The 27004-nt window shown below is 47.2% G+C and overlaps 1 protein-coding gene across 1 annotated transcript in view; it reads left to right on the top strand.

Annotated features, from left to right (window-relative positions):
* NMNAT2 (nicotinamide nucleotide adenylyltransferase 2) overlaps window positions 1-23161 on the top strand; it is a 143836-nt gene extending 120675 nt beyond the window's left edge. Inside the window, exons 6-11 of the mRNA XM_047077367.1 lie at window positions 784-864; window positions 2050-2094; window positions 6237-6313; window positions 20796-20897; window positions 21035-21102; window positions 23059-23161. Coding sequence (XP_046933323.1) covers window positions 784-864; window positions 2050-2094; window positions 6237-6313; window positions 20796-20897; window positions 21035-21102; window positions 23059-23161 — 476 coding nt within the window. The remainder of the gene's footprint in view (window positions 1-783; window positions 865-2049; window positions 2095-6236; window positions 6314-20795; window positions 20898-21034; window positions 21103-23058) is intronic.
* The last annotated feature ends 3843 nt before the right edge of the window (window positions 23162-27004 follow it).

Genomic DNA, 27004 nt, shown 5'->3' with positions numbered 1-27004 from the left:
GTCCCTGTTTTTTCTAATATATACAAATATATATATATTTTACCAGACCAATTGTAAGAGACAGATCCTGGTATTACTTTTCAAGCCTAGAGGCCATAAGCTGTTATGTTATTAGTCTGTTATAAAGAGGATAGTCCACAAAGAGCCAGAATTACTTAGCTCTCATGTGGGGGCTCAGAAAAATTTTTTGGATTACAGCCCAGAGAGATCATCCAAAACCAGATCCCCCTCAGCCAAAGTGGGATGTCTGATTATTACAAAGTCTATCTTCATGGGAAGGCATGAAGGCCAAGGCTCATATTAAAAAATGAAAAAAGCCAATAGCCTCTATGCCTTTTAAATGCAGTCTACAATCCAATTTATGCAAACATAGCTGCAGAATATATATATATATATATATATATATATATATATATATATATTTTTTTTTTTTTTTTAATGGAGGAAAGGAAATACTATACCAACATGTCAGTGGTGTTATTTCCAGGGGTGGGGTTATGGGTGTTTTTTATCTTCCTCTTCTTATATTTTCCTCTTCTATATTTTCCAACTTTCAACATGAAATAATAAACATGAGCAGAAAAGAGATTCCAGTCTGTGGTTCAAAATGCCTGTGCCTTGGACTGCAAATGAGAAGGAATGTTTGCTGTCATATTTCTGTTCTTTGTCTCTACCCTCCTGCCTCCCACCGCTCAACCCTGGTGTTTAAGTGGCCCAAATGCTGGGCATAAGTTGTGAGTGGTTCTCTCCCTCTGTCCCTGTCTGTCTTGCTCTCTCCTATAGCCAAGATCTTGGGGAAGGTGGGAGAAAGTCTAAGCCGGATCTGCTGTGTCCGCCCACCAGTGGAGCGCTTCACCTTTGTGGGTAAGGGAGCAAAGACCTTTCCCCGTCCCGTCTCTTCTTGGTCCCCTCCCTTCATTCATTCAGCAAACATCGCCCTGCCTTGGGGTGACCATTTATAAAGCAGTGATGGAGAGAAAACAGTGGTAAACAGGAATGTCCCCAGGCCTGCAGTGCCAAGCAGTTAGGGGAACCCCAAGGGCGTGACCCACCTGCCCTCGGGCTACCGGGAGACCTCAGTGGTGATGTGTTCATTTCCCATCTCCCACACAGAATGAGGCCACATGCCGAAGAGTTTTCAGGGGCCCAGAGTCCTCCCTCAGGTCCTCCCAGCTCTGGCAGTGTCTGTGCTCCTGCTGATAGGCTACGAACACACACGCTCTTTCCTTAATTTTCTGCTTCTGGCTGTTCCCTCAAGGGCTCAGCAGGGATGAGAATATCTGAAGTCTGTGGGGCTCTTTCAGGGTCCCCCACTTCAACTCTGCAGAGAGGTGAAGGTCCAGACCTCATTCCTTTGACTCTTTGGGGCTGATTTCTGCCATTTCTGAGATGTCCATTTTCTGGCATCTTGAAAAGGAACTAAGAGAGATGGAAGAGGAGGAAAGGAGACAGGGGACCAAGGTGGCACCTCTGTTGTTCAGTGCACACCCAGTGAACCCCCATGCAGGCATTGCACACTTAAGAGCACAGGTCAAAGTCTCTGTCTTTCTCGTCTTCCACGGGTGTTTGCTGTATCTGTCACGTGACAAATCTCAACATGCTCAGTTTTGCTTGTTCTTTGAACCAGGTAACCACCAAGGAGAGAGGGTCACCTCCTTGTGAGTCTAAAAGCGGTCTCCCTAGGCTTAGAGGACATTGCTTTTGTGGACTACCTCCCTAAAATACAGAAAGAAACAGAAGGCTCTCAGCATGAGTGTGTGTGTGTTCGTCATTGGCTTCCCAGAGAAGCTGTCTAATTCTTAAAGTCCCAGAGATGTGAACTCCTACCCTCGACCGTGAGGAGGTGCTCCCTCTCCATATTAGGCTGGACATCTCTCCACTCACAGATGCCCCCTCCCCTGCCACCCCCATGCAGGGAGGCGATGACCCCCTACTCCCACCTACTCCATCCCATCCCACATACTCCTGAGTAGGCCCCCGGGTGGACCATGTGTTGGGTAGCATTAAGTCAGTTCCCTAATGCTTCTCTGATCCCTCTTTCCTTCCTAGACGAGAATGCCAATCTGGGCACGGTGATGCGGTACGAGGAGATTGGTAAGTGTGGCTGGAAAAGCGGAAACACTTGGAGCTTCCTGCCTCAATTAGGGGCAGAGTGGGGAGGAAAGAGGCTTGAATCCCTGGGGTTCTGTTTGCAATAGGGTCTACTCTCCGAATGATTGTTCCAAGCTTGATCATTCTCTTCGTTATCTATCTGGCCAGCTCCCAGGAGGGAGGACTGAATGGCTGGTAATTTTCCCTTCAAGCCTCCTCTCCCTCATCCAAAACATGTAGACCTTACTCTTCAGTGCCAGCCAGAGAGATCATTCTTTTGCCCACGACATTGCATGAGACAGAAGAGCTCCCCTGCCCTTCCTTATCTTCTTCCTTATTTTGTGAGCTTGGAGGACAAGGAGGAGAAGGAGCGGAGAGCCACCTCCACAACCTCCCCCCAGTCTTGGGTGGACACTAAGGCACCCACTGTCTGTGTGAGGGCGTGTGTGGGCCCAAGGCCAGAGCAGGTGGACGGTGGCTCCACTGAGCTGTCGGATGGGAAGGAGCTGACCCATCGGTGGGAATGAGCCGAGTCCTGTGTAACCCTGGGGAGCGAACCAGAAAACTGAATTCTTTCCAAGGTTCCAGAGTGGGTGAGAGACCCAAGTGTGTGAAGCTGAGGAAAGAACAGACAGATGCCAGGATGGAGCTGGTTTTGTCACAGTACCAGGTGACAGGGAGGGGCCAGTGACAACTGGAATGCTTGGGGCTCTAGCATGATGGGCAGCCTGGTGTCCAGCAGACACACTCGATCTTAAACTCCAGCTGCCAAGATACTCCAGGCCATCCCTTCCTGGTATTCCTGTGTCTAGGGCTGGAGGTCAGGTGTTCCTGCCATGGCCCCGGGAGCCTAAGACTGTGCCTAGAGCATCAGGTTCTCTTTCCGGAGGCCCAGCAGATGTGACATCATTTCCAGGGGCTCCTCGGGGTCACGTCCTCTGATCTGCAGAGCAGTGGCGTACCTGAGTTAACTCCTACTGTTTTGTTAGAACCATTTCTAAGAGTTTCAGGACTTTGGCCAACTCGTTGTTAAATGCAGCCAATACTAAAGATTATATTAGGTAATGATTAAATAAACTGTATTAACAACAAAGATAGTGGCTACTCAAACCTCCTCACTTCTGAATTATTTTCTGTATTTTAATGTCCTTTATTTACTGGCACTTCACTGTCTTAAGGTCACACAAATCCCAAACACCCCCGATGGCAAGGATGAGAGCAAAGTCTTGCACTCCTACTTCCTGCATTTCCACACCTGGCAGGGAACTACCTTCCCCGGGGAAGTCTTCCTGAGCGGCCAAGCTCAGAGCAGTCTTTAGACTTTCAACTGTGTTCAATGTATGTTTCTCTAGTTCCTTGTTCCAGAAAGAACTGATGGTGGCAAGCTTCCGCTGTGACCTTGTTCACTTTCCCAGCACCCAGGGCCAGTGTGTTAAGACCACACCTCTTGGGAGCTCCCCCTGCGGCAGAGGCCACGCTGATGGGTGTTTGCACAGTGTGTTGGTGTGGCCAGCACCCTCAAGTTCCTTACCTCACTGTAGCCTTGTCGGGGGCAGGGCTAGCCTCACCCTGTCTTACTCTTCTTTCCAAGAAAGAAAAGCTGGGTGGCCACAGCTGTCAGGATAGATTCACGGTCTGGTGTGATACAGGCGGCCATTGCCTCAGCGTGCAGGGAGCTGGAAAGGGCCCCAGGGCCTGGGCTTCACATAGCCAGGATTCCTGGGAAGGGAGGGTGGCAGGACAGTGCTGATTCTGCCTCCTGGCTCTGGATCCCTGGATGAGGATGAGCTGGGGGGCAGAAGGAAGGTGGAGAGGAGAGGAGGTGGAAGGGGAAGGAGGCTGCCTTACCTCCAGACTGCTGTACCGGGAGGCCCTGTGGCTCACGAGTCCCCTTTTTGAAATCCCCTTGCACCTCACAAGAAACAAAAGGCCACTTTCTCTTAGCTCAGGTAGCATGTAGGGCTCCATTTCCATGTTCTGCTCCTGGGGGTGCCCCAGACCAAAGGCTTTGTGGGCTGGAAACGCTTACATTCATCTCACGCAATAAACCAGGAGAAATCGCTGCTGCCCCCCAGCGGCCATACGTGGGATCCCAAGCTCTGCTAGGGCCTCTGGTCTGTGACAAATGCGTCTGTTCCGGCCCTGCAAGAACAGGTGGAGGCCCCACTTTTTAACTGTCTGCACATTGGCTTAAAAAAACAAACAAACAAACAAACAAACAAACAAACAAACATTATACTCGAGTGGAAAAGTGAGTTCCTGGCTTGGGAATAGAAAAGAGATTCATTTTCGTGGCTGTAAAGCAGGCCTTCTCAACTGAGGACCATTGACATTTGGAAACAAACAATTCTGTGTGGTGGGGGCTGCCATGTGCGTTGTAGGGTGTTTGACGGCATTCCTGCCCTCTGAGCACCAGATCCCAGTAGCACACCGCTCTCCCCGGTCTTGACATCCAAAAATGTCTCCAGGCATTGCCAAGTTCAGGAGACAAAACTGCCCCCCACTGAGAACCACAGACATGAAGAAAGCCAAGGGCCAGCACTTCCTCTAGATAATGCCACCTAACTGAAATTTTAGGCAATCAGAGTTATAGAGTCTCAGCTTCCTTCTCTTCCAACAGAGGACTGACCTGGAACTTGGTGGTTCCAGGTGGGAGATGGGGAACAATAGGATCCCAGGAATGAGCCCAGTCTTGCTCCTCTCAGCCATACGAAGGCTGGTTCATCTCCACAGATAGGGAGTTGGGTCACAAATCCCACGGCATAACATGGAAGGAAGGAGACACCAGCGGCTGGGACAACACTTTCCCTAGGACCCCCATGCTGCAAAAACAGAGGCCATAATTGTCAGCACAGCCATCAGTCTGCCCAGAGGCTCTTAGCAGCTTGCCTGCATGGCCTCTGTGGTCAGCCTGTCTATTGTTCACTTACTCAGTACATCCTGAGCACCTATCATGTGCAAATCATTCTGGCAGGCCCTGGGGACATAAGATAAATTAAGGTCCCTGCACATAAGCAGATGATTGGGCTACAGGTTGACTTGGAGAAGAGAAGAGGAGAGGCTGCAGGAATATTTAGGAGTTAAGACCCCAGTGCTCCCGAGGGCTTCCTGAGGACGAGCTGCATGGTGGGTCAATGAGATACAGGCACTGTCATCAGCTCAGCAGCCTTCCTTTTTTTGTACCATCTGGAGACTCCTGCAGTAGGGACAAGTTCACCCTCTGAAAGTCCTTGTCAGGTCCCCGAGCAGACTGTGGGGTCTAAGGCAGGCAGACCTACCAGCCATCTCTCAGCGTCAAGGTCCAGGGAGGCAGTGGTCTGTGGAAGGCTCCGAGCAGGGCTGTCTCCCTGTTTCGGACAAGGTGCCCACAGCCGTGGCCTCTTGTTGGAGGGCCCCGGATGCCTAGGAACTAAACACTCCACACCGAGGCACTCCCTGGCAGAGGTCTCTCCCTCCCTCAGTGGTTCTGAGAATCTCAGGATTCTTTGCTCCCCATTGCTCAGTGTCAGTAAGTCAGTCAGTTTGCTGCCTGTGTGGATGAGCCTTGCTGGGATAATTCAGAGTGGGCTTTAGGAGGGGAGGCGAACAACAGAGAAGCAGGAAGTGCACCTGGGCCGGGGCAGGGCAGGGCACTCAAGCTCTTTGCTGAGGACGGTGGCCCTGTAAAGAGAGGACATCTGTAATTCAGCCACTGCATGGGTACACTCAGTGTTCCCTCAGACCCCCCATCATGTCGGCATTTGTGATGAAAGACAAACCCTGCATAATGCACAACAGCAGAGAAACCAAACTCAATGTTGACACTTGAGTTCGATATGGAGTCCAAAGGGCCCTTCGACCTTAGATAAGGCACATAGCTGGTTCCGTCTCTGTTAGGATGACCAGTCGTCCTGGTTTAGCACAGAAAGACCCGTGTCTCCAGAAACCCTTCAGTACCAGGCAAACCAAGACCCTCCTTGAATGGGTAGTTCCTCCCACAGGGGACAAGAGTGGTCTGTAAATGAGCCCCAGGGGAGTGGCAGGCCAAGGTTTCTGCCTGGAAGAGCCAGGTGTTGGAGCCCCAGGAATTGGTGGCTTCTGTATTTCTCAGGGGAAAGGCTGAGAGTCTCCACTTACCCTTTGCAAACTTTGTTCCCCCTCCTCAGAGCTGAGGATCTTGCTGCTGTGTGGCAGTGACCTGCTGGAGTCCTTCTGCATCCCGGGGCTCTGGAATGAGGCAGATGTGAGTAGCAATGCTACGGCAGCACCACACACAGCTGCCATGGGAAAGGTGGGGAGGGTGCACTGGGTTTCAGCCTCCGGTCTCCCCTCCTCCCTACCGCTTCTCCCCCACCCCCAAACCTGACTGTCCTATCTCCTCTGAGCTCCCAGCAGGACCATCCATTCACATCACTATGGGAGAAAATTCTCACCTACCCCAAGCTTTATCTCTGACTGTATTTTTACAGTCACTCTTCCCGGTGCTTGCTCCTGTAAAGCCCCGGGGAAGAAAGCAATCATCGAATACCTTCTCCAAGTAGTACTTGCAGCGTAGGTGTGTGGCAGAGGCGGTAGGTGGGGGAGGAAGGGATTAAAAAAAGCCTTTACCCCTTTGAGGTTATGGTCTGTTTTGTTTTCCTTTGATTCCTTTTGAAGGGGTAGTAAATACCACGCTAGCATTCCTTCAACAAGAAAAAAGGGGGCAGAAGGGGAGGCGTGAATGGCAAAAGGTCAGTAGGATCCTCCTGGAAATTGACCGGGGGTAGAGGGAAACAGGAAGTTAAACTTGTACCACTTAGAAGCTGAATCAGCATCTTTTGTTGCCAGATCTGATGGTGATGGCCATAAACCAGCTAATTCATAAGTTACTCACCCTTCATACATACATTCATTCTTGCTCTTCCATTAATTCATTCATCGGATAACGTGATCTATTGCTACCTCTCAATTCCAGAGCCCTGTGCAAGCTGGATTCTCAAGGCAGTAATTCCAGACCCAGTGCTTTCTTTATTAACTTGTTGCATGACCCCATGCCAAGCACTCAACTCTCTGGGCATCAGTGTTTTCCAGTTTTATTGAGATAGAATTGATATGTAACATGGTATTAGTTTAAGATGTACAATGCAATAATTTGAGATATGTGTATATTGCAAAATATTATCACAGCAAGTTTAGTTACAACTCGGTTATGTTTTTTAAATCTGTAAATCTATAGAATGCTATCTATCACATTCTAACATTTCAAAAAATATGCAGTACAGTCCCTACCCACAAGTGTCAGGTGGCAAGACATATACCTATGAAATCTTTTTTTCAGGATATATATACAGATATATACATCTCTGGAGAAAGAGAGAGGGAACATTCAAGACCAGACTCAAGATTCCAGTTCTATTCCAACACAGCTCATGACAAAATCCATTTTGAGCCCCAGTTTTTCCCATCTCTAAAATGGTGTAATAATAGTGCCTACCTCATAGGATTTGGGGAAAATTAAATGACAGTGTGTACCTCAAGTGCCTAGCCTAGTGCCTGAAACACAGCTACATGCAACGAACATTCATAAATGAATTCACCTAAATAGCCTCATAAACATACACATAGATATTCCAGGTGAAGTGCTGTGGGAGGAACGGGAGGGCAGGGAGAGTTTCCCGGAGGTGAATTACACTGTGTGGGCCTTTCATCTCCACCCCTGGACCATTTCTCGGAGGTGAAATTCTAAACCTTCATTCAGTTCTGGATTAAGTGGCTTAATGAACTTTTACTTTCCTCTCTACTTGACAAGGTGCTGTGAAAGTAGACAGTCCTGTGGCCCAAGTTATGTACAAGATCTCAGCAGAGCTCTTTCAAGAATCTAGGCACATCCGGGCAGCTGCAGGGGGGGCGCATCCCTTGGGGAGGCCTGGGCAGTCCTGGAGGGTGCACTCGGCAACTGGGGGCAGCCTGCAGGGCCACTTACATGAGCAGAGAATCTCTAGGGCCCCCTCTCAGGGGCAGAGCCAGGCTTTGTGGAGCCTGAAACTTACAGCATTTGGGACCCTGGAGGCACAGCCGGTCCCTCTCTGCTCCTCCCAGTTAGATCGCTGATTTCTGGTCCTCTGACTTCTCTCCAAAATGGCTGCTCTTGCGGTTGTCAGATCCGACGTTTGAAGACCGAGAGAAGGAGCCCCAGGTCTCTCCTCTTCCCACTGGGCCCTGGTGCTGAAATGACATGGTGGTTAAGACAAAAAATTGGAGGAACCAACAGCTGATTTACTGGGAATGTGACAGGGAAGGTGGAGCAAGACCCTCATTATTCAGCTGTGCTCCCCCTTGGTTGGTTACTCTGAAGACCCAGAGCCCCCAGCCTGGCTACTCCCAGAGGGCACAACAAGGGGCCCAGCAGGAGCCCATATCTATACGGGCCGGGTGGTAAGAATTCCAGTCCACAGCACAGAAAGCAGGGGTTTGGGTGCTCAAAGCTCACTCCAGAAGGCTTTCTGGAACCTAGGGCTCTACCTCCCCATCCCCACTCAGCCAAGTCCTCTGTCCCCTAATTTAATCCACAGCCAATCTGTGGGGTCCTTAGAATTATGGCACCTGAGGTAGAGGCCAAAAAAAAAAAAAAAAAAATCAAGGAGCTGTTTTCTTACATAACGAGTGTGAATCTCAACCCACAAAAGAGGTGTGCTAGAAATATCACCTTTGATTTATTTAAATCAAATTAAAATTCAAGTCCAAATCTATCCCACAGTGTTGATGGGAAGTTAGTCTCAGTTATTATGTTAATGATTAGTAGAACCTGAAAGGCTTCGGTGGACCCTGAACATGAACATTAGTTCATCAGGTTCCCCGCAGACATCGTCCCTGTCTGGACCTTTGTGGTCACTTGAAGGTGGTAACATTCTGCAGGGCTCATGGCTGAGTCTGGAAGTCCAGCGCTGGGTTTCACCTGCCAATGATAACCAGGCCCCATTTTCTTCTGAAGTTTTGCCCCTAAGAGGGAGCAGGGAGGAGGGAGTAGCTCCCACAGACCTCTAGCTTCTTTCTAGAAGTGGGGGTACGGTGGGCAGGGAACAGCAGAACCTCTTCTTTCTATTCTACAGGTATCTTTCCTATTTTCTCTCTTCCTCGGGATACCTGGCAAAATCTCTTCAGTGAGTTTAAAGCCACTGACTGCAAAACGTTGTTTTCTGCTCTGCAAATTAGAGAACCAGGTCCAGTAAAGGGTCTGGTCCTCTGCTAGAAGTGGGGTTGGGTTGGGCAGAGGGGGATGTAGGGAGGACAAAACTAGTTAATAGCTCAGTGGATTACTCCACTGGCCTTGTTTGAGGATGGTTGGATCTCAGGGTCTAGAAAAGGAAGGTCTTACTTTCAAGACAGGGTACAGGGTGAGTCCCGCTTACTCTACTAGAAAGTTCTGTCATCTGGAGTTTGCCTGGAAGGACTCTATTTTAGGGTTTTCAGTTCCTAACCATGAGAATACCAGGTATGAGGTTTGTGAGACCTGCTTCTATCCCAGATTTCATTCCTTCATTCATTCAAGCCTTATCAGAACACATTGTTCTTCATTACCTGGTATCCTTATCACCTGATATCCCAAGTGATATTTGTTGACCACAGACCTCCGTTTAGTGATCATGAGCCCAAACCCCTAATCTGCCCATGACTGGGAACAGGAGGTGGGGAGGAGAGCCAAGCTCCTTGGGAAGGTTATAGGCCCTGGCTCCACACCCAAGCCTCCCCTATCCTTCAGACGCCTCAGGATTCTGAAGGCAGGAGAGAAGCCACTAGTTCAGACAGGTCTGGGGAGAAAGGAGACTCTCCACCCTGCTGTAAAGAAAGCTCAAAGGGGTCTGTGGAGCAGCTTTGCCCCCAGCGGGGCTGGGGAGAGGCTGATTTGATCTGTCCTGCAGCAGGACTACCAAGGTGTCCTCCAGCCGGGTCACAATTTCTATTCTCTTCTCCGCTGAATCCATCTAGTTCTTTCAATCGGGATTCCGGAACCAGTGCTCTCCACCCAGAAATCTAATCACACAGCTAAAGGAACAACCCCACCTCCTAACACATCCCTTGGGCATTTCCTATTAGGCACAAAGATCCATTAGCCCACAGTGAATTCTGACCTCTGGCCAATGACACACCCTTCCCCTTACATTCCAGGGGGAGAAGATTCCATACATATTCATCAAGTTTCTCTCCATGGAATACAAAAGAACTGCTTGTGCAGCCTGGCAGTTGGCTTTTTCATTCTTGGTTCCTGAGAGAATTCAAGATCCAGGCTCCTGGGCCAGCCTTGGGGATCAGCACTCATGTTCCATAGCCCCATAGCCCCTGAGCCCATCCCATCCCTGAGTTTTTATTACAGAGCTCGTCTCCCCTTAGGGGACCTGATCTTTGCTGTGCCACACCCAGGCACCAGCACCAAAGCAGGTATCCAAGCATGGACCAGGATCTGTGGGAAGTCAAGGCCAAAGGATAGACGGTGACCAGGAAATTTGTGACCAGGAAATTATACTCACTCCCTTCCCCCAAATAAAACCCATTGTCTAGGGCTCTTATGCTGTCAGCTTCTTTGTCCATCATATTATGATGGAAGGCAGTCTGGCAAATTAATTCCAATTTAAGCATTCTTTCCTTCAATCAATCTTGCAGTGAATACTTACTGAGTGCCCAGTACTAATATAAGTATGCTATTTGTCCTTAAGGCACTTGCAGTCTAAAAATATCTTTTTCATTATATCAGTTTTTTATATTACATAAAATAAAATTGCAAAAAGTTTAGAAGAGTTCCTGAACCTCGTAAGCACTCAACTCAATAAATGTTGGTTGTTACTCATCTATTGGTTTTAAAATATTCATTGGGTACCTACCAAGTGCCAGACATTGTTCTAGGGCCGAATGAGCAGAGAAAACAAAATAGACAAAGTTCCCCACTGTGTGCACTTTACTTTCTAGTGAGGGAGCTACACATAAACACTTCGACTGTTTTTCATGGATTAGTGCAATCAACCCCTAACACACTCCTGTGAAGGGGAATCTCTATTCACATGTACAGGTGTGAATGCCAGGGCTCACATGGATTGTGACTTGTCAAAGACCACATAGCTGTTAAACAGCAGAGCCCAACTTCACACAAGTCATCAGATCCCTAATCCATAAAAGACAGACAATGAGAAGAATTATATATTTATTTATATATGTGTGTGTGTGTGTGTGTGTGTGTGTGTGTGTGTGTGTGTGTGTATAATTCATGGCAGGCTGTAAGAGGGGAGCACCTGGGCTGGGCTTTGAATGAGGGGCAGGATTGTGTTAAGTGGGTGGAAAGAGAAAGGGCTTTTCGGTTTGAGAGTAGGCTGTAAAAGATCTAATGGTGGGAACAAGAGCTTCTGGGGAGATGGTTCTGGCTGGTTGAAATAGAAGGTTTATCTTGGTCTTTATTTGAGAAAGCTTTTTGACTTTTCAGCAAATAGACAAAATCATTAAGTTCAATGATTAAATGTATTAGCTGCTTTTGAATGTTATTTGCATTTTAAATGAGCAACATTTGGGGCGCCTGGGTGGCTCAGTCGGTTAAGCGTCCGACTTCGGCTCAGGTCATGATCTCACAGTTCGTGGTTCAAGCCCCGTGTCGGGCTCTGTGCTGACAGCTCAGAGCCTGGTGCCTGCTTCAGATTCTGTGTCTCCCTCTCTCTCTGCCCCTCCCCTGCTCATGCTCTTTCTCTGTCTCAAAAATAAATAAAAACATTAAAAAAAAATTTTTTTTAATGAGCAATGGTTACTAATTGACCTGAAGGAATGAAAATCTAAAGGTGGAACAGTAGGCACCAGAAGTAGGTTGATGAGGAAATTGTTTTTTCTTTTTCTTTCTTTTTGTACTTCTTGAAACCCAGCATTCTAGCCTCTGATTGGCTATACCCTACATTTTTCCAGCCAACGAGTCATGGGCCAACTGCTTCCTACATCCACCAGCTATGGGAAAACAACCAAGGAAAATAAACAGAGGAAGAGCCTGGGGCACTAGCCACTCCAGAAGAAATCCCAGGGCTCCAGGACTAATAGAGCAAAGACAAACATTTGGTCTTTCAGGCTCAGATGGTTTTTATCAGACAGTCCAGCTCCAGCCAGGAAGCCCGATGGACACTTCCACCCCAGGGAATTAGGCCCCCACACTGATAAAAACCAATGCCGAATTTACAGGCTCGGGGTAGGAGGCTTAGCTCCTACCATGGGAGATTCTGGTTCTCATGTGAAAGATAATGTTGGTTTGGAGTTCAAGCTTTTGACTTGAGTCTGGAATCTCTTGCCTTCCCACACCCCCAGTCAAATTGGAAATGGGGATGGGGATAATTTCCTCTGGGAAACCCCTCTGAAGGATCATTCATTTGCCCTTAAGAGAACCATTGTGGAAATGCCTTCCCACTTTCTCAACTCAGATCATACTAACCTCTGCCCTGATTTCCCTCCAGAGAGGAAGAGAGGCCAGAACAAGGGTGGAGGATTCTTATTTATTTATTTATTTATTTATTTATTTATTTTAATTTACATACAAATTAGTTAGCATATAGTGCAACAACGATTTCAGGAGTAGATTCCTTACTGTCCCTTACCCATTTAGCCCATCGACCCTCCCACCACCCCTCCAGTAACCCTCAGTTTGTTCTCCATATTTATGAGTCTCTTCTGTTTTGTCCCTCTCCTTGTTTTTATATTATTTTTGTTTCTCTTCCCTTATGTCCATCTGTTTTGTCTCTTAAAGTCCTCATCTGAGTGAAGTCATATGATTTTTGTCTTTCTCTGACTAATTTCACTTAGCATAATACCTTCCAGTTCCATCCACGTAGTTTCAAATGGCAAGATTTCATTCTTTTTGATTCCCGAGTAATACTCCATTGTATATCTATACCACATCTTCTTTATCCATTCATCCATCAGTGGACATTTGGGCTCTTTCCATACTTTGGCTATTGTTGATAGTGCTGCTATAAACATGGGGGTGCATGTGTCCTTTCGAAACAGCACACCTGTATTCCTTGGATAAATGCCTAGTAGTGCAATTGCTGGATTGTAGGATAGTTCTATTTTTAGATTTTTGGGGAACCTCCATACTGTTTTCCAGAGTGGCTGCACCAGCTTGCATTCCCAAAGGGTGGAGGATTCTTTACTGAAATGGGTGGGGCATATTTCAGAAGCTCCTAACCCACCATGTGGCTTCTGCTGGACATCTTTCCTTGCATCTTTTGCAACCCAGTTGGAAGTATACAAAATTCTATACTCCAGAGGGCATTGTAGAGTAATGAATTGAGAATGGCCCATGATAAACTTGGAGGAAAAATAAGAGAATATATTTTCAAACCAAAAAAGGTTCAAGTTGCTAAAATGCAAGTCTTAGAAAATGGATCTAGAAGAGGTTTAATGTGGCAGAAAGAGCCTTTAAAGCAGACCAGAGTGGGTTCAAATCCATGAGTGTCCCATGTTCATCCCTGAACATCCTCATCTGAAGAAGAAACACAAGTGGGCCCAAGTCACCTATGTGCTGTACCTACAGAAGAGAGCACTGTTTGGGGGAGATGGTCAGGATTCTGAACCCTGATTTCAGAATGATACTATAGAGGATCTAACCAGGTAGGCTTGCCTGGGTAAATCAATGTACATTGGATCCTATTGTCAATGGAAGTTAAACCTTCTGTTTAAAACACTCCAATGGCTTCTGTTTGCAATTGGAATGAAATCCCATCTTTGATCTCTGGTCCTTGTCTGCTTTTCCTACTTCTCTGTGCCTCAGTCGTACCTGTTTGTTTTATTTTTGAATAGTTTTTCCCAGCTCAGGGCTGCAGGCTGTGTGCTAACTGGGAGTGCTCCTGCCCCAGGTATCTCTAAGTCTGGCCCCTTCTTGTCATTTTGGTTTCAGCTTGAAGATCATTTTTGTTTTACATTCAATATTGTACTTAATTCCACCTCATGTTTTCTTATTTACATTTTTGTTTATGGTCTCTCTCTACTGGAAGGTAAGGTGTGTGAGTACACTATACGTGCCTGTCTTATTTGGCAACACCAGGATAGTGCCCCGTTCACCATATACACACTTTGTTGAATGAAAGAATGAAAGGGCACCTGAGTACGGGTTGATTGGAGGAGGTTAGCCCATAAGATAGTTTAAGTTCACCATGAGATATGGCCCAAAGTTTTACCAGTTACCCATTAGACATTAACCACTAGAAGATATTAGCCACTCAATAGTAACCTGCCCTTGTCCTTCATAGCAACGGATACAGTTGAAATAATTAATCCTTTGTTTAATGCCTCCTGCTAGATAGTGATTGATCCAGGAGATGAAGCCATATCTGTCTTATTCAACACTCTGTCCTTGGTGCCCAGGAAAGTACTTGGCTAAGAACACAGGGCACCCCCAACTCGAAGCATTCCCCAAATCCAACAATGCAGATCGTGAAATTCAGTCTCCTGGAGAAGTTCACATCCCTTCTAGGAGATCTGCCGCCTGGGTCCTCATGAGTGTTCTCTTTCCCAAGGCCAAGTTGCTTCCTGCCTCAACATGTCTCATATCCTTCCTTCAGATTCCCCACATTTGGGGAAGCAGAGTCTGCCTCCTCCCACTTCCTCTCTCCATCCCCACCCATGCTTCTCCTGGGGAACCTTTGACCAGAGGATGAAAAGATATAATCAAAGAGCTGTGCCCAAGAGCAGGAAGTTGAAACAGGATGAATGTCACAGACCCCCACCTCAGACATGACAGACCAGAGCTACACTGAGAGGGCCACTCTATGCTGGGGGTAGGGGGAGATTGTACCCTGATCCTGCTAACTGTGCTGTGGCAGTATGGGATCACATTGGTCACCATCAGGAAAGGGACTTGCCAACCAAGACAGCTCTGCTACCCTGGCTACTCACCCACATCCCCACCCCCAAGGCAAGACCTGCAGAGAATTCTTCATGAACACACAGGAGACATTGGCCACATCCTGCTGGAATAACAGCTCCATTCCAGGGGCCTGAGCACACTCCTGCAGGCTTCTTGGGCAGGGAGAACCTGAGCAAACTTCTGTTTCCTGGGGTCAGATGTCAGCCCAACCACCCCCACTCCCTAGGGCACAGGGTGACCTCCTCATTTTTGCTGGAATCCTCAGAGGTGCTTGTCTCACGAATATCTCATAGATAGAGAAACTGCCAGAGAACTAGCACTTTAGGCAACTGCTCATGTGATTTACAGCAACAATTTCCCAAAGGTTGGTGCACATCAGAAGGATTAGGGAGCTTTGTGAAGAGAGGGGCTACAGCCCATCCTAGACATGTTATGTCAAAATCCCTGGGGTAAGAGCTGGGGCATCTGCTTTTGTTGTGAGTTTTAAAGCTCCCCCAGGTGATTCTACTGACCAATCAGATCAAGTCTAGGAGTCTGCAAAAGTAAGCTCACCCTTACTTATCATAGGATGTGAGAGTCTATCTTTCACATAACTTCTTTGGGGCTCCAGAACTCCCATTAAGTAGCATGGGCTCCTTGCCGGATCCCGAGACAGGGAGACCTTATCAGTTAATGCCTCAGAGATGGCTGCCAGACAAGACTCTGCAGGAATCTACTTATTCAACAGCATTTATTAAGCATGTTTGAGGTGCCAGGTTCTTTTCCCTTGGGACAGTGATGACTAAAACACACAAAATTCCCTGCCCTCATGGAGGCTACCTTTATAGGAGAGAAAGAGACAAAAATAAGGTTAAACAACAACAACTGTGTGTGTGTGTGTGTGTGTGTGTGTGTGTGTGTATGATGTTAGATGGACACAAAGGTTAAGGAGGGGTGTGAAACCTAGGAAGGTGTAGGGACTGTGAAGGTGTGGGTTGCATGTGGGTCTGTGTACATAGCATGGTCTTGAAATGGTGTGGTCTCATTGAGAAGGTGATATTTAAGTGAAGAGTTTTGAGTCAAGAAGCAGCATGATCTATTTTAATACTTTTAGTCTGGCTGTTGGGAATAGACTGAAAAAGGCAAGAGAAAGACAAGGAGACCTGAGCAATCCAGGTGAGAGGCTATGGGGATGAATTAGTTTTCTGTTGCTGCAGGTTGGTGGCTTAAAACCACACACGTTGATGTTCTTACCCTTCTGGAAGCCAGAGGTTCAAAGAGGTTTCACTGAGCCAAACCCAAGTTGTTGGTAAGGTCACATTCCCTCCAGAAGCTCCAGGGGAGAATCTGTCCTTGCCTTCTCTGGCTTCTTGAGCTGCATTGGTTGTCTTCCTTGGCTCATGACCCCTTCTTTCCATCTTCAAGACCAACAGTGGAAAATCTTCAAATCTTCTGCTCTCTCTTTGCATCGTCTCTCTTCTGTGTTAAATTTCCCTCTGCCTCCCTCTTGTAAGGACACTTGTTATTGCCATTAGACAGCTCACCTAGGTTATGTACGATAATTTCAAGATCCTTAGCTTAATCACATTTGCATATATGTTGCTTTATAAGATAAAATTCACAGCTTCCAGAGATTAGGACCTGGTTATCTTTGGGGGCCATTATTTAACCTACCAAAGGAGGCTTGGACCAGGATATACTTGATGGAAATGGTGAAAAATAAGCAGATTCTTGGATTTGTTTTGAAGATGGAATTGATTTGGTTACCTTTAAAAAAAAAAGATTTTTTAACATTTATTTATTTTTGTGAGACAGAGAGAGACAGAGCATGAGCAAGGAGGGGGCAGAGAGAAAGGGAGACACAGAATAGGAGGCTCCAGGCTTTGAGCTGTCAGCACAGAGCCCGATGCAGGGCTTGAACTCATGGACCACGAGATCATGACCTGAGCCAAAGTCGGACGCTCAACTGACTGAGCCACCCAGGTGCCCCTGATTTTATTACCTTTTAGATGGAATGTGGGATGTGAGAGAAAGACAGCCATCAAGGAAAATGCCAAGGCTTTGGCTTGAGCAGTTGTGAGAAGAGAGTTTCTATTTCCTGAAATGAAAAAAATATAGGAAATGCATTTTGCGGGGTATGAAGATTGATTGACTGATTGATGTCAGAGGGTTCAGGGGCCTGTGGACATTTTAGATTTGAGATGCCCCAACTAAATAGTCATATTGAAAGAGCTGCTGGATATATGAGTTTGAAGGTCAGGAGAGAAGTCTGTGCTGGAGGTATTAATATGGGAGCCTTCAGTCTTTAAAGCTGTGAAACTGAGTGAAATCATTAAGAGTGTAAGTATAGATAGGAAAAAAGAGAGAGAGAAAGGTCCAAGGACTGAGGCCTGGGGGGATTCCAATGGGTCAAGGTGCATGATATGAGAAAGAACCAGCACAGGGAGACCCAAAATTGCAGCTGCTGAGGTAGGAGGCAACTGGCAGAGGGTGGTCTCCTTGTCTCCTGGTCTTCTGGAGAGAGAGAGGCCAGGTGAAGACAGGAGGCAGGGATTGGGGGTGGCATGGGAAGGACAGCCAAGTCCCTGCACAAGATGGATACCTATGGGACTGAGGGTACACTTCACCAACTCTAGTGTGTGACACCTCTCCCACCCCCAAATGCACACCCACACAAACATGCTCTAGACCCAGTGCCCTAGGGTCTGGCCAAAGTTGCAGAAAAGCTCTGCAGTCTCTGACCCAAACCTCTGCAGATATGAGGCTTGGATGTGGTTAAGCTGTGTCTTGTCCTGTAGACCCTGTCTCCCTTGCCCCGTCTGGGATCCCCAGGGGGCAGGCCTGCCACCTGTTTCTGGAAAAAGAATATATCTCAAGCAGCAAGGTCTCCATCTGCTCGCCACCCACTGAGCCACCTGGCACTGTTACTGATTGAGTGCTCAGATCATTAGTTCCTGAGTGGGAAGCAGCAGCTGCACTAATGTCACCCATAGGGTGATCCCCCGTGAGGCCCGACTCCACTCTGAACCACTCCGAACGAAAGTTTTCATGCTTTCAATGAGAATGCTCACTTCAAACAGCCCCATTATTTCATGCATCATATATGGAACACCTACCAGGTTCTCAGAATCAAATTGAAGGTATTACACCATGTACACCAGGTATCTTGAAGCCACTACATAGCCAGGCAGTTGAGGAAGGTCCATGTACACCAACTTGGATGGATTCCCCTCTTCCCCTCCCCCACCTCCCTTCCCCTCTCTCTTTCCCCTCCTGTCCTCTCCTCTTCTCCCTTCTCTGTCTCTACACTACCACTTCCCCAGAGTTTTTTGTTTTTTTAATTTTTTTGTTTAACGTTTATTTATTTTTGAGACAGAAACAGAGCATGAACGGGGGAGGGGCAGAGAGAGAGAGAGAGAGAGAGAGAGAGAGAGAGAGAGAGAGAGAGACAGAATCGGAGGCAGGCTCCAGGTTCTGAGCCATCAGCCCAGAGCCCGACGCGGGGCTCGAACTCACGGACCGCGAGATCGTGACCTGAGCTGAAGTCGGACGCTTAACCGACTGAGCCACCCAGGCGCCCCCCTCCCTGGAGTTTTTTTTTTTTTTAATTTTTTTTTTCAACGTTTATTTATTTTTGGGACAGAGAGAGAGACAGAGCATGAACGGGGGAGGGCCAGAGAGAGAGGGAGACACAGAATGGGAAACAGGCTCCAGGCTCTGAGCCATCAGCCCAGAGCCTGACGCGAGGCTCGAACTCACGGACTGCGAGATCGTGACCTGGCTGAAGTCGGACGCTTAACCGACTGCGCCACCCAGGCGCCCCCTCCCTGGAGTTTTAAGCAAAACTTAGACCACCAGTCCTCAAGCTGGTTGCATATTGGAATCACCTGAGAAGTTAAAAAAACCTGTTGATGCCTGGGTCCCATTCCCAGAGATCCTGACTTAACTGATCTTGGGTGTGAGCTGGGCTTCAACAATGTTAAAAGCTCTTCAGGTGATTCAAATTTGCAGCCACATTTGAGAGCCAGTGCCTTGGGTTACCTACCAAGTAGTTGGTCTACCTCCAACTCCTTGCCCGGCCTCTCCCTAACATTCTGGTTTATAGGACAAACGTGTGGTGCCAGTTTGCCCAATCTGAACACTACCGGGAGATGCAGCATGCTGTGTAAGGCTGTGTTATCTTCCAAATGGCCCGACCCAATGGGGGCTCTGATGCTGTATACGTAGCTTCCAAGTTCTCTCCACAGTCTCCCTCCCAGGGTACCTTCCACCAGCTTTTTGTCTCAGCAACATCAGAGTTCTAGCCACGACTATAGCTCCAGGTGTAAGCAATGGAGAAGTAGGGTAAAGGTGGATGGAAATACCCAAGGACACGTGTGCACATGCACGGGCGTGCACGTGCATACTCAACCATAATCGATAAATTAGACTTAGAAGTGGAATTCTGCTTATACAGAAATTGTCTGATAGAGAAGTGGCCACAGTGCTCCATTATGTCTGTTTTTGTGGCACTTATTAGGAGGAAGACCTGGGTCCCTTGCCACCAGAGCAGGTCTTACTCAATGAGCTGCACTGCTTAAAAGCAACCTGTCTCCCCCTCCCTTCTTTCCCCGTCTGGGATACTTAACTGGCAAGATCTAAACAGTAATATGCCTGGGCTAGACCCAAGTCTATTAAATGCCGTAACTTTCAGGCTTTTTGAAAATAAAAATTTGCATGAGTTTCCAGAAAGCAACTTGGTAATATGTCTCAAGAGCTTGAAATATGTTTGTGAGATATGTTCATCTATATCATGCATCATAAATATGTTCATATATATCAGTTTTTATGCTTTAATCTAATTATTTTACTTCTTATCCTAAGACAATTAAGAAGGGGAGAAAGATTTATATATAAAGATCTTCAACAAAGTGTTATGTATATTTATAAAAAATCAGAAGTAACTGTACACATTTTATAATACCAGATTGGTTTAATGTCATGTATAGCATAGTACAGATAATGAAGTATACAGACTGTTAAAACTTAATGTTTTCAAATAATTTTTAACAATGTGAAAAATGCTCACAATATAATGCTAAATGAAAAGTATAGGAAAATGATTAGTTTTTTCAATTTAATCCAGTTGTAGATATATACACTTATTCATAAAGAAGGAAACACTGGACAGAAATACACTATGTTAAGAGTAGTTATCCGGATTGTGTGATTGTGGCTGATTTTTACCCCCTGAATTTCCCAAGCATATACTGTGTCTGTAACCAGAAAAAAACATTTTTTTTTTAATGAAAAGGTTTCATTTCTCATTATGGCAGCAAGCATTTATCAGAGGCTGATCTCAGAAGTGACCCCCTAATAATCTTCCTATCACTGCCTGTGGGCACACAGGCATTCCAAGCCCTTCCGTGCTCTTCACCACCCTTAAGCCCCCAGCAGCTTTGACATGGGTGAGCGAGGGAGCATTCCATCCTTCTGAGTAGTCTGGCTGGGAGCTGGGGTGCACTTGCTGGGCAGCGGGACCTGTGGCCTGTGAGGGTGTCTACCACGTACGGACTATGTGTCCTTCCTATTACTCTTCAGTATAATGAACTCAGCAGGAGCCTCAGGAATTGGAGAGGTCTTGCCCAGACATGCAGGAGTGCATTTATTCTTTCAGTCTGGAGGTATTTATTTAGCATCTTCTGTGTGCCAGGTGAAGTTCCCACTCGTCCCACGAACACTGTTACAGGTTGTTACTTGAAGCAGCTGACTCGTAGAGTTGAGAAGGCAAGCTGAAGACTAAAGCTTGCAGTTCCACATGGAAGATCATTCCACCTGCTAAGGAGTTCCTTAGTAGGTGCTGGAGTCATGGTCTCATCAAAGGATGCTTTCTCTGTTTTTTCAGATGGAGGTGATTGTGGGGGACTTTGGGATTGTGGTGGTGCCCCGGGACGCAGCTGACACAGACCGGATCATGAATCACTCCTCAATACTCCGCAAATACAAAGTGAGTCCTTCATCTCCTGGCTGCTATAGCTCTGTGGCGTGTTCCTTCTCTGAGAGGCCTGGGGGCTGGAGGAATGAGGGCACCCACGGAGTGTAGTGTGAGGGACTGGCAACCCTCTTTCTCTGCTCTATCCCCAGAACAACATCATGGTGGTGAAGGATGACATCAACCATCCTATGTCTGTTGTCAGCTCAACCAAGAGCAGGTACGCTTGGCAAACAGCCAGAGGGAACTTGGTCAAATGGGCTCACAGGTTTTATACAACTTTCCTGAGTTCAAGCTGACCCTTACATTTGCTGACACCCTGCTGCCTGGTATTCAGCCTTCTTTGGGGACTTCATGTATTTGTCCCCAGTCATTTACTTAAAAAAATTTTTTTTAACATTTATTCGTTTTTGAGAGGCACAGAGAGAGAGACAGAGTGCAAGATGGAGAAGGGCAGAGAGAGAGAGAGAGAGAGGGAGACACAAAATCCGAAGCAGGCTCCAGGCTCTGAGCTGTCAGCAAAGAGAGGGAACCGGGGCTCAAACTCATGAACCTTGAGATCATGACCTGAGCTGAAGTCGGATGCTTAACGGACTGAGCCACCCAGGTGCCCCTCCCTCCAGTCATTTACTTTTAAAGGGGAGCAGGTCCTTGACTAGTTTTAGCTGGTTTGTGGGGGGAAGGGGATGTTTTTAATTTGAGACTCTTTAGTGTGAGGTAGTTATGAAGTACTGTATTAATAAGAGTATAGGCTAAGCTGCTATAACAAAAAGAGCCAAAATAGTCACAGTTTAAGAAAATGTCTATTTCCCTCTTACTGAAGTCAAAAGAAACTGACCTCTGACCTCTTCGATGTGAAGCCCCTATCTGTGGGTCCACAGCTGCTGCCATGACTGCTGGAAAGAGCAGGAACTTGGTCTTTAAAAAGGTGACTCAGAGTTGTGCAGATCACTTTCCCCTGCATCCCACTGGCTCAGCCTCAGTCACACGGCTATACCTCCCTTCAAGGGAACCAGGGAAAGAGACAGTATGTGCTCATGTGTAAATAGTTAAAGAGTAGCATCAAATTGAGAGGTGAGAGCTGAAACCCAATGGCAATGGCCAATGAGGGGAGAGGAGAAGGATTCGGCTCCAAACATGGCTGCACAATAAAATTACCCCTCACACTTACACAAGCACACAAATTCCTGTGTCCCATTCAATCCCACTGAATCGCAATTTATGGTGGATGGGACTAGGAATTTGCTTCCTGGGTGATTCTGATCAAGTTGGGGTTAGCATTTGGAAACCACAGATACAGACCACTTTTTCAAGAAGTTCCCTGTGAACTGTTCAGGGAGCCACTTAGGGACCTAGCTTGCTTGCAAGATCAGGACAGTATATGCATTGAAAAGGCAACGAGCCAGCCTCTGAAGAGGTCTCACAGGGCAGGGCTCAGATGCCTTTTAGAATCTCGATATCTGGAGGAGTATGTGCATTTTTTACAAATAGCTCCTTGGGGCCTGACATTCCCAAGACCATCACATGAGTAGAGAATGGAAGCAGCCAGACCAAGTCTGGAGCACAGCTGTGAAGAAACCAAAGCGTATCACCAGAACGCTTTCGTACCTGGTACTGCCTTCCTCCACAGCCTCCGGGGCTTGTGAGAAGGGGCTCAGAAGAGGTCATCTTCTTCTTCTCTGTCAGGGCTCCAGTAGGAAGGAAAGGCATGGTCAATCAGGAGATTCATTTTCATGAATGCAGAGAAACACAAAGGAGTGAAATAAGAATAGCTAACACACTGAAATACCTACTGTGTGTTTGGACTATTCTAAAGGCTTTGCATAACGATGCATTCAATCCTTTTATTTTTTTCAAAACCTTTTAATAACTGAAGGAGATAGGCCCAAACATTACCCTCATTTTACAGAGGAGAAAACTGAAGGACAGGCTTAATTAACTTGCTTCAGGCCCCTCAGTTAGGAAATGGCAGAGCCAGGGTGAAATGGAGTCACCGGGGTGTGGGAGGGATCCTGGGACAAGCAAGCTCTCCCCGCCATAGGGAAGCCATTTACGGAGCCCAGCAGAGGCAGACACCGGGATGTGGGGTAAACCCTTCCTCTGATGGAGAAGGGGCAGGCCAGTCCTCCTGCCTTGCAGGGAGGGTGTCCTCTGACGACCGTCTCTTCTCATCCAGGCTGGCCCTGCAGCACGGGGACGGCCATGTCGTGGATTACCTGTCCCAGCCGGTCATCGACTACATTCTCAAGAGCCAGCTGTACATCAATGCCTCGGGCTAGCAGCCACACTGCGCTGGGCTCCACTCTCCCCTCGTCCTCCGCCAACACACTGGCCCCTCCAGTCTCTGTCAGCCCCTCGTTTTCCTCTCTGTTGCTCCGTCTCCTCATCCTGACTGTTCTCCCCACTTGCTGACTCAACCCTCCATGGTGTGGGGGCCTGCAGAGAACCACGGCACACCCTATTCAGCAGTCATCTTTGGACAGACTTTCCTCTAGTCTCCGGGTCGGGGGTGGGTGAGGGAATAGGGTGGGAGTTGGGGGGAGTGCAGTCCTTAGAGATGTGCTGGTATCTGTCTCCCAGCATGCTCTAGAGAGCGGCTCCGGGGCCCGTCCTCCCAGCATGCTCTGGGGAGGCGGCTCTGGCTCTCGCCTTCCCAGCATGCCCTTTACCATGAAGGGCTATTTTTCTTTCTTTTCTTTTTTTCTTTCTGCTCTTGTTTTTTGGTGTGGTTTTTTTGTTTGTTTGTTTGTTTGTTTTGGTTTGGTTTTTGGTTTTGGGGGGTTTTTTTTGGTTTTGTTTTGTTGTTCACTCCTCATAGAATTTGGATGAAATCTGTTTGCGTGGTTCTTTATGTTTGTAGTCTCAATGCATTCCTGTGGGGTTAACCTCCCTTTTGATCGGACACTGTAACCAGCCTCAGCGCTCAGTATGTGGGTGAGGGCCACACCCGGTAAAGAAGGTCAGGCTGCCTCCACTTTCCCAACACTCCCTCCCCCACTCACCCACTCACACCCTCCACACCCATACACCCACACACAGCAACAGTCTAGGGTCAGGACTGAGGCTTCCAGGTTCTGAAACCTGGGAGGCGTATCTGGGAATAGTAGGGTTTCTCAGAAGAGTTTGAGTCTGTTTCCTTTGTTTTAGAAGATCATTTTCCTGATGCTCTGGGCCTGTGATCACACGGAGCCAGTCTATCGTCATATCCTGGTGGCATTTGTACAGTTTCTCCTTTGGACTGTGACTGATGGCACAGTGGGTTCCCTGCCAGCCCAGCATTTCCAAGGAAGCTTCAGGTCACCACCTAAGCCCTTGGAGGTCATAGCTAGCTACATCCCTGCCTCCAAAAAGAATCACATATTCAAAGCCAAATCCTACCAATGCAGTCATTTCTGAAATAAAACATGCTAGGAATTCACTCAACCCTAGAGATCTTTGCTAATTGGAATTATTTTTTGCCTGTTTGGCTGGGAGATGTTTTTGTCATGCTAGAAGTCCAGGATGGCCAAGGAGAGAGCAACTTGTTGCCCTGATGGAATTGATGGCTCTCACCTACTCTCGCTGTGCTGACATAGCTGGTGCCTGAGGTCAGTTTCTTCTGGAGACACACTACTTCGGCCTTGTTTCTTGAGCTACTCATATCTCCTGCAGAGCCCAGAAACCACACTCATCTCCTGAGGAGACGTGTCTGGCAGGGGAATGGGTTCACAGAACAGAGGTCATGGCGGGGAGGGCATCAAGAGCCACTAAATTGTTTCATTCTTTTTCTAACTTCTTACCTTGTCTGCTGCTCCTGGAAACAGTTCTGACAGACTGTTCTAGTTGTTCAGGTCTCATTCAGGCCCTGTTTCGAGAGCCAAAAGAAAATTATTCTCTTATGCTCTGTGTCTCTCATCTAGTCTCTGGCTCTGGGGTTTCTGGTTGTCTTCATGGAATGGGTCTCCAAGGAGCTGGATAATTTTATCAAAATCTAGTGCAGTTATGGTCCGGGAGGGGTGGGGTGAGATCTGACATCAGGGACACCATTCTTCAGCACACATTTCACATCTGTGACATTCTTCAATGGCCTCCAGGAAAAGGAACAGGATTCAACAGAAGAGCATGTTACAGCATCATCTAGGAGGGTGTTATTCCTCTTGGATTATGAAAATAATCTCCAGAGGAGGGAATGAAGATTCTAATCCTGGGTTTCGGTGTTTGGTTAAGGCTCATGAAATCATAAATGGAAAAAAAAAAAAAAACCCACAACTTCAGAGATTAGTTAATTCAACATTCTCCTTTAAAAGATGAGGGAGCAGAGATCCACTGGATTAAATGGCTGGCCCAAGGTTACACAGCAAGTGTAGAGCCTGGCAAAAGGATATTGTTTCCCTGACCCTTAGGTCATCCCACCCTGTTCTCTCTGTCCCTCTAGTTCCCCCATGATATTGACCAGGTAGCATGTGGTTTCTACACTTTTCAGCCTTTATCTGGCACCTTTCTTTTAAATTATGTCTCACCCAGGTGCTCCTATATAGGGCATTGTATATGGCAGTCCTGAGGGAAGGGAGAAAGGCCATAGCTAGGTTTCCCTTAGAAATCAAGAGATCTCAACAACTTAGAGGAAATCCCAAAAAGTGACCCACTGAATCCAAGAAAGGATTGCTTTATGGAAGGCTAAGAAAGACCTGGAATGTTCAAGATGACACTAGACAGAGAGACACAGAAGAGGCTTTTTTCTGGGCAAAACGGTCCTAATCCAGGAAAAGAAAACAGGGAACTGAATTCCCTAGGGCAACATGGCATTTTTAAGGATGTGGAGTTTCTCTATGGTTAGAGTTTATTATGAGGATCTACATAAGCACATCTGAGAAAACCCAGACGTCATTTGTCTCTTTGGTGCACCCTGTTACTCTGCTGGGCTCTGTGATCAAGTCCCATTTGGTCCGCAGCCCATGATAGGGAACTGGGCTGGCTGTGTATACTCTGTGTGGGGATAGGCAGGGAAACAACAGGGGCAATAAAGATGTCTGGAATGAAATGGGGCAGATCTTATCTTGGTGGATCACAGGGATTATATTAAAATAGCTTTGCTTTAATATAAGGAAATGTGAATTTCCTTTTGGGTAGAATTGTCCATTCTCCAACCTGCCCCATTCTTCATTTGCTAGGGGGAGGTCAGAGCCCCTATCTCAGTCCAGGGCAGGACATTGTGCCTGTGATGCTGCAAAGGCTGGCACTAGAATGACTCAGAGTTTGAAGTAGTGCCCCAGGTGCCACAAGGATGACCTCTAGGCCCTGACTTCCCCCTCTGGGGTCCCACTTCTTCCTACAAAGGCCAACTCAAGGCTGGCATGGCTAGAGATTTTGAGAAACGCGTGGGGTACAATGATCATGTTAACAGAGAGGTCAGGAGCCTCATTTCCTGCCTATCGATGAAAAACATCCCTCTTGCTCTTCTGAAAGTGGCTGAACAGGCAGGAGGGAAACCCTTTGTGCCAGTGACTCTCACCTCAAGGAGTGGCCCTCTGGGGGGTTCTGTGCTGCTACCTGGTACCTCATTTGCCACCCCCAACCCCAGGCAGTCTCTGGGGCCTTCTTGCTTTCATTTTCCTTGAATGTACATAAGAACAGGGGAGGAAAGTCTCTTACTGAAGTGCCTGAAACCCAGAGCTAGAGCTTCTAGAGACGCTATCTATTCTTCCATCTCCACTTGGCCAACTTTCCCCAGCGTTCTCTGGTCTCATGCTTCAGCTTCTCAGAAAGAAGAACTTGCTGTTCTAATTAAGTAGAAAGTGAGACTCAATAATCAAACTGCAGCAAAAGGCAGAGGATTACGAGGAGACATGACTTGTATTTTAACAGCCCAAATCTACTCTCCCCAACTGATAGAAACACACACTTTAGGGGACTAAGAGAGAGAAGCATGTTATTATATTCCATTCATCAAAAGAGTAAGGCAAAAATAAATCCATAGAATATGAAAAGCTCAGGATCTCTCCCAAGGCTACTGCAGGAAGGCTGACAGGTGAGATGGGGAGGATGGAAACAGGGACTGATTTTGTAGCTCTTCCAATTAGGATACCCGAGGAATAGCACTGTGGTCCGATTCATCCAGTCTGCACCTTCCTATAGCTGCCCAG

Source organism: Lynx rufus, unplaced genomic scaffold (genome assembly GCF_022079265.1).
Source record: "Lynx rufus isolate CCGP_SWC_20201006 ecotype Redwood Valley unplaced genomic scaffold, mLynRuf1.p SCAF_15, whole genome shotgun sequence".
In the NCBI taxonomy this organism is placed as follows: Eukaryota; Metazoa; Chordata; class Mammalia; order Carnivora; family Felidae; genus Lynx; species Lynx rufus.
The sequence above is the reverse complement of the archived record's forward strand: the minus strand, read 5'-3'. Positions and strand labels throughout refer to the sequence as shown.